At 40.9% G+C, this 8440-nt stretch overlaps 1 protein-coding gene across 1 annotated transcript; it reads left to right on the plus strand.

Moving 5' to 3' along the window:
• The first annotated feature begins 2220 nt into the window (after positions 1-2220).
• On the plus strand, positions 2221-5278 carry LOC139729634 (vesicular acetylcholine transporter-like). Its single transcript, XM_071640561.1, has 2 exons — positions 2221-3054; positions 5237-5278. The coding sequence occupies exons 1-2, from the start codon at positions 2221-2223 to the stop codon at positions 5276-5278; spliced, it is 876 nt and encodes a 291-aa protein (XP_071496662.1).
• Positions 5279-8440: the final 3162 nt, after the last annotated feature.

The following is an 8440-nucleotide window of genomic DNA, read 5'->3' on the forward strand; positions in this document are numbered from 1 at the left end:
TTTATTGTTTTGTTCTTCCATATACATTGACAACACTTCTTATTTTTGAAAGTAGCATGTGATTATAGGTTTTGATGCTCACAAAAACAAGATCTTATATTGAAGACGCTTTGCTCCAATGCTATGTATTTCATGCCTGTCTTCATCCTTGCATACTTTCTTTACCTAATTCTCAAAGGTCAGGGAAGCTGTGGTATTTGTCAGTCCAAAAGCTTGACAGTGTGTCATGTGCAACAATGATATTGCTAGTTATGCAGTGGACATTGAAGAAAGTGTTGTGGAGACATGACTGGAATTGATAATACCATAACCCAATGAGTACGGAATGATTTTGCTACAACACGCATTTCCCATAGACACTTGCCCGAGTATACTCGTCACTCATCCTCAACGGTTTACTAAGCATTGTGATGTGCAAAAGCTTCCAGCCAGCTAACACCATTGAGAAGAGCTTGGAGTGTGAGTGTAGATTTGTGTGTATGGTGTCATTTTACCATTTTCAAGGTGACAAGTTTGTCAAGTGTGCTGAAATTGCTGGGATTTGTTAATGACTTTCTGACCATTTTATTTTTTCTTTAATTTCCTTTCCTTTTTGCTGGTAGGTATCTGTATTTATTATGATCTAGCAGGAAATGTGCCTTTGTTCTCATCAGTGGCATCAAATTCAGGAGATGTTGCCTTGTCGCTCTGTAATCGGACTCTTTGTTTTTCAGTGAGAATTACTTGACGTTATGCTCCATTAACTGTCTGGGCCGTATCTTCCGTTCTTACCAAGCTGTAATTTGTGAGTAACTCTTAATTAAAGGACAAGTTCACCTTCATATACATGTGGATTGAGTGAAGGCAACAATATTAGTAGAACACATCAGTGAAAGTGTGGGGAAAATCCGACAATCCGTTCAAAAGTTATGAATTTTTAAAGTATCTGTGCAATCACTGCTGGAGTAGAAGACTACTACAGTGTATGATGTCACATGCATACAACAATATAAAGAAAATAAAATGAGAATTTCACAAAACTTGACTTTTTGAATAAAGTGCACATTTCTTCGACCTGTTACTGACTTATGTTAGGGGTAATATTATTTCCCCTGACTTCTGAAAGAGAGAAGTCGAGTGTTCTTTCATTATGTGAGAAAAGTGAGAATATCTTGAATTTTCTTTATACTTTCTTTATGTAGTTGTACTCATATGACATCACAAGCTATAGTAGTCTTTTCATCCAGCCGTGACTGAGCAGAAACTTCAAAAATTCATAACTTTTGAACGGATTGTCCGATTTTCCTCAAACTCTCATTGATGTGTTCTACTAAAATTGCTGCATTCACTCAACCCACATGTTTATGAAGGTGAACTTGTCCTTTAAATGGTATAATGTATAATCCTATGCCATTGTTGTTCCCTCGTTTTTCTTTAGTAGAAATGTCTATGGTGGAAGAGCTGCTTTGTAGAAGTTATATGAAATACAGATTCTGTAGAAGGCTTTTTTTTTTCTTCCATTTTGTCCTGCATTGTTACCTAACTGGGACAATTCAATTAGCTTAATTACCAAGTTGTTAATGTTTGTAATAACAAGTGTACTTTATAATAACAAGCTTGTCTTGTATTGAAGGAGTTAGTTTCTCATTGAATCCCTAAAATGAACGCTGGTGTGGAATTTAATCACACACACAGATGACAAAACGGAGGGACAGAATTTATCTGTTTTGTGTATTTCATTATATTGTGCCTTGCATTATTGTATTGTACCAATGCATAATCTTATTGACATCCATATTGACGGAGACACAATTGGCGACGAAGATGTGTATCTCTTACGAGTTCCTAAGAGGTTACTATGCATAAAATCCTCGGACAGTGTTCTGTACAACCGTAATCACAGTTTCGCAACACTTTGTCGACAAGACTTAAACAGTAAAAGGGTATTGTCATCATAATTATGCAACGGATTTGAAGAAGATGCCAATATTACGATAGGGGTTGGGCAATGTTGTCATGATATCGATAGAGCAGAGATAATGTCTCCGTCCACAGGAACTCACAAGCCATTTATGAGAACAGACGAGGGTTTCATAAAAATCAAAGGTATGCCATGTCCATCTGTTGACATTGTTGAAACTTTCCATTTCGAGAGACAACTTCCAAAACAATTTCCTCTACTTCTTCAGGTGTGTAAATATCTCTCTAGACGGTGGCCAACATATCTTTGGTTATCTCATCATGGATACGACGGAGAAGCTGATGATGGAGTCAAAGACCCGGCTAACCAAGAGGCTTGTTGTGGTTGCCATCTTTTTAGCTGTAGTCATGGACAACGTACTTTATATGGTGGTTCATGCCATTCTTCCAAACTACCTTCGATCTATCGAAGCATTCCAGCAGGAAGTGGATATCACATCCCGACTAAACCGCAGTGACTCGTGGTACGTCTCGACCAGTGGACTAGATCATAACATTGATGGAGGTAAACCCTTCGGGATCCTGTTTGCTGCGAAAGCCATCTTTCAGCTCGTTATGAACCCTGTTTCGGAGGTCCTGATCGATAAGACTGGCTACACTCCTCCTATGATGATCGGACTTGTTGCTACTGTCCTTGCGAACATGTTTTTCTCCTTCGGAAAGAGTTACGGATTACTGTTTGTCGCCAGGAGTCTGCAGGGTATCGGATTTGCATTTATCGACACAGCGGGTTTCGCTATGGTAATAGATCGTTACCCCTGCAGATCAAAACGAGACCTCGTCGTAGGGATAAGTCTGGTTTGTGCCGTTGGAATCCGACTGACTTTTACGTCATTTAGATTCCTCATGATGCAACCATTTACAGGATTGCTGTTCTTGGCAGGAATGCTTGCCTCCTTGTTGATTATTGCATTTGTCCCCGTTCCTAGGGGTACTTTGTGTCTCTTGGCCTGTAAGCACTGCACAGAGGACAAATGGCAAAGGCCGGGGACAATGCGATTCTTCAAGTATATCGTGAATCCCTACATCGCCTTTGCCGCTTGGGTGTTGTCCGTGTCGAACGTCGCAGTAGCGTTCCAGGAACCCACCATGTCTGTTTGGATGGATGACACCATGTGTGCTCTAAGCTGGCAGGCTAGCATAATTTGGTTACCAACATTCCTCCCATACATCATAGGCGTTTCGACCACTGTAAAGTTGGCAACTCAATCGTCTCAAAGGCTATTGAAGATGGCAGTAGTCACGGGCACAACGATCATTGGAATCAGCTCTTGCTTTAGTCATCTTTGCAAAACTTTCTGGACATTAACGTTACTCCTCTGCGGTATCGGCTTCGGCAGTGCATTGGTCACTTCCTCCCTTTTCTCAACCGCACGCCATCTGGTCGAGCAACATAGGTTAAGGAGTGTCTGTGCCATTGCTCGCATCTTGCATTCAGTATCATACGCAGTTGGCCCTGTCTTCTCTGAACAACTTGTTCAAGATATGGGCTATCCTAAACTCAGTGTTATTGTTGGCGTCTGCGCTCTTATTGCTTACATGCCAATATTATTCATTCTCTTCAAAGTCCATCAGGCGTCTTCAGAATCTGATGTGATTGTCGTTTGTATTCAGTGATGAGAGCAGATAGGCCTAATTTGTATCACGTCGGTGGTGTAATAGACATGTCCTTTATACCCCCATCCCACTATAGACGGCGATTCCGCTACGATCATCAGAAATCGACAAAGCGCGGCGGATCGTGGCTTGATCGCTTTAAATCTCTCCATCGTATCTTGAGCGTGTCAGAAGCGCGGAGGGTCGCCACCATCGCCGCCAAGTTTTGAACATGTCCAAAACTTCCGTAGCGAGAGCGCCGTGGTTTTAGAGCGTATTACCATTTCAATCGCCTCACAAGCGCATTTAAAGCGCCATATTCGTAGCTCTGACGGGGTAGCAACGCGTAAAGCGTAACTCACGCGCATCGAAAGCGGCCGGCCCCCATCGCTCATGAAAATTACCACTCTTTTATACGTAGTACTAATATACGTACCAGGCACCAACCATGGACGAAAGAGAGTAATGCACCCGATCAGCTTAGGAAGTGGATATGGAGTAAAGCGTATAAATTTCTCTTTCCACGTACACTCCGTACGAATCTACTCTGTTTGTTGAATTGTTTGTTTGTCTTTTGCAAGTCAATGCAAGAAGATGAAGTTGCAATCTTTTCAAATAATTTATGTTTAGATTTACCAATACGCCATATAATCTTCGTTCTGTTGGTACTCTTGTTCTCCCCACACCCAAAACTCAATACTGCTGCAAATCTTTTAGTTATAGAGGATCGTGTATATATAATAGTATCAAATTTTCAACTTAAGTGTATATGTACTTTTTTTTTCTTGTTCTTCTTTTTTCTTTGAAGCATAGATGTATATATATTTGTTAAATTCATTGATTTGGTTTATTGCCATTATGGCAATGGTATGTGTTTATGTAACCGAAATGTATAGTAGTGGATGTTATTTTAAGTTTGTGTAGTGTAGTTTTTGTTGATACAAGTTTGTATGTTAATTTCAGATATACCGAGTGTGTTTTCTTCTGGACCCCTCGGTAGAACAGCTCCATCATGAGGGCGGAGCTGAGTAGGGCCATCCAGCCGCAGTTTCATGTACTTTTGTGATAATTTCTTCGCATTTTTCAATAAGAAGTGGTGTACATATTTTATTTTGCGGAAATAAAATCAATAAATCAATTAATCAATCAATCAATCAATCAATCAATCAATCAATCAATCAATCAATCAATCTTCATAAAATTGGCTCCTTGTAGCTCGGATACGATTTGTAGTTTGCTCGTAAGCCGGTTCTTTCATACACTTTTCATCCTTTATAGTAGAATGAATGACTTAACTAATAGTGCAATTTCACATTAGGTTCTACCTGGTGTGTTCTTTGAACGCTTAAGATGTAAGGGTGAAACCATATCCTGCATATCCATGTTGGTTTGACACTGACATCAGACTGAAGAAATTCAATCATGAAACCCATTTTATACTCCGATCGTAGAATAGCGAGGTCTTGATAAGCATACGAATATCTCAACACAGTCGGTTTGATCGCAGAAGCAGCGCGTCTCGTCGGCCTGGGAATGCGGCAACGTGGCAGAGTCGTATTATAATCGTGGCACTATCGCCTACAGCGCAGAGTGAGCAGAGAGAAACCGTTGTGTAGTCGCCTTGCAAGCCAAAAATGGAGATGGAGCACGATTTGCACCACAATTTCTAAATTTTTCACAGATCGCCATGGTAGCAATGGTAGCCATGGTCGCCTTCCTATGAGATGGGGGCCTTAGGGAGATGGCGACGTACGTGATGTCAATATTGTCACGATAATGTTGCCTGTTGAATATGTTGTATATTAATGGGTGTGAGCATAATAAATGATAGAAATTCACAAATTTTATGAAGTATGCTAAATCAGTGTATGTTGGCCCTATATCAACGTGATATACTACTTATCTATCAGTAGTTTTGACCAGTGTCGTATCACTCCTCTGACAAGGCATCCCCATTATATACCGATACTGGTAGGCCGAATCCTTTTTAGAATGTAAGTATAGGTCATTATTATTTTTATACCTAATAACCTAAATGGACTTTCGTTCAGCCTTTCGAAGACGATGATAATTATTGCATGTTTTCCAAGATGACAGGCCTAATGGGCAGTGAGCAGAGTACAGTGAATAAAATTAGGCCCAAGGCGTTTATGATATAGGCCTATAGCTGCAGCGCCCCCCCCCCCCTGCACACACACGCGCGCGCACACACACACACACACACACACACACTTTTGACTTTTCATTAAAAAAAAGTAATAACCACAACAAAACTTACGACTTTCTGAAGGTTCAAATCAAAAAGACGAAAAAAAAATATAACATTCACGGAAATTGCAAATGACTAATCTGTCACCTCTTTTCCAATGAACCAAAAGGTCGGGTGTGGAGATTTTGCATTTTTAGAGCTAAAATTCAAAGATCTGGTGCATATTTTTCGGGGAATATATTGAAAATGTTGAATTCCAAGTAAGGAAAATGAATATTCATGCAGTGTGAATGGCTAAATAATTATTGTGGCATCTTTAACCTCTTTTCCGCTTGTACACTGTATACTGTATACTATAAGTCTTTTGAAGTGGACAGAATGGGGAGGGTATGGGAGGGGGTATGCTTCTACCATGCACAAGACGGAGCTTTTGCATAATTATTGAGCACTAACATTCAACGATCAGGAGCATACTTCGGGGAATATCATATAGAAATTTTAAATAAAAACAAACAAACAAACATGAGAAACAACTATTTGTGAGACCATTCAGACACGAATGACTGTAGATGAATAGTGTAGATCGTGATATTTCTACGTGTACCTCTTTCCATTCTCCTATACTACACTATACTAGTAGCGGATCCAGGGAGGACCGCACCAGGCGCACCCCCCCCCCCCCCTCCCTTATTTTTTTGTTGGAACAAAATAAATTTAAAAAAAAAATGGGGGAGGGGTGCGTGCGCCCCTCCTCCATTCAATTTTGTAAACGCGCCCCCTCTTTACAGAATTCCTGGATCCGCCCCTGTACTGATTGTTTCCTTTGAAGGCGGTGGAACTGACGGGGGGAAAGGTGTGGGATGAAATTTCTCCTTCCTTCACGTGAGAGTTAATTAATTTTTAGAATTAAAATTCAACAATCTGGTGCACTCTTTTGGTAAAATTTTGTGAAAGTTTACAAGAAATTAAAAAGCAAGAAAATTAGACAGTGATATGGTTACCGAACAGTTGAGTATTTGTGCAAGGTTATTTAAAGTGCATGCGCTGACGCGCTTTGAATGATAAAGGCTCTCGCTTACTGTCTGCTAGTTTTCAAGATTACAAGAAAAGTATGCCTACCCATCCCCGTTGTATAGGGGAAGTGTGGGACTCACAGTTGAGCCACTTTTCACATTTAGTGATACTGTTCAATAACTATACACAATAATTCATGGATTATTCGTTCGCTGGTACATACTACAACAACTATAGTCAGGCATCATGATAACCCAATAAGACACACACAATAGCACAAACAACTTGGGGGTAACACTTCAACAAAAATATTTTGCAAAATGGCTCAACTCTCCCTAGATGTGCATTGTGGTGAGAGTTGAGCCCCGGGTTTGGGAGAGTTGAGCCATTATGCTATAGGCCCTATACAAATTAAGAAGTTCAGGCTTATGAAGGAAAATGACTGGAAACCTATCTAAAGGAAGGATGGTGTGTGGTAACAGAGGGGGCGAGGGCGTCTGTTCGACGTACGGGTTATCGGATGGATAATGTGGATGTTGCTGGGGTCCACCCACGATCACTATGATCAGGATTTCTAGATGCACCCGGAGTGGATTTGCGTGATAAGTCAACTGTTGGTGTCGAAGGAAGAAGAAACCACCCGTGGGGCTTCAGCCTTGGCGAGAACACCACATACCTTTATAATAATAATAATAATAATAATAGCTGGTTTTTATATAGCGCATTTCACACTTAAGTGTCTCAATGCGCTTTACAGACTATTATTACCCCGGTCACTGGATACATGATTTCCAACCAGCACTAAACAGTGCTCATTCTCCACTCCCTGGGGAGCATTCCAGCCAGTCGCAGCCATTTTACAGGCGCGCACATGCTGATCAACCAACATAAGCTTTCTCATCCTACCGGGTACCCATTTATACTCCTGGGTGGAGAGCAGCAATGTGGATAAAGTGCCTTGCTGAAGGGCAAACGTGTCGGGCTTGGCATGGGCTCGAACCCACCATACCACGCTCATGTCGTTCACAGACGAGCGCTCTTATCCACTCAGCCACGACACCTCCACTTTTCCAATATTCCACCTTTCCAATATTCCTCACCTCATCCAATTGCAGATCCCTTTCTTTGACCAAAAAATGACGCTCATTGAGCCACTTGAGGGCTGAGCCACTGGAATGGAGGGTTGAGCCATGGCACAACTCTCCCTCAACACGTTGGCTCAACTCTCCCCACAGCCGCCTTTTAAACTAACCCTCAAAGCTTACGAAAGTGACCACATCAAACCTGTTGAAATTTGTTGAAAGAAACAAGTGATATACATACTATAATTATCTGCCCTGATTCACAATTATCCTCTACCATATAGGTGTGAGAGAAAACCACATTTCTGACAAGTGGATATTCACTTTTGGTGACCAGAAATGGTTTTTCTCTGACTATTTTTTGTCATGCTTCGTCCAACGTGGATGCCTCATACACTCAACCAAAAAAGTAAGTTCCCCCTGGCATTTTTGGATATATCTCAAAAAGCATTATACCGATTTTCATAATTCAAAACGGGAATGGATAGGGAATTTTATTATTCATAACACGAATGGCATATCATTGCCACCAGATATCATTATTGGTGTGAAAAAAAAGTATGCATTTTGTGTCAAAATG

This window comes from Diadema antillarum, unplaced genomic scaffold (genome assembly GCF_040938485.1).
Source record: "Diadema antillarum isolate AM-2024a unplaced genomic scaffold, OU_Dant_1.0 seq00000248_RagTag, whole genome shotgun sequence".
Taxonomy (NCBI): Eukaryota; Metazoa; Echinodermata; class Echinoidea; order Diadematoida; family Diadematidae; genus Diadema; species Diadema antillarum.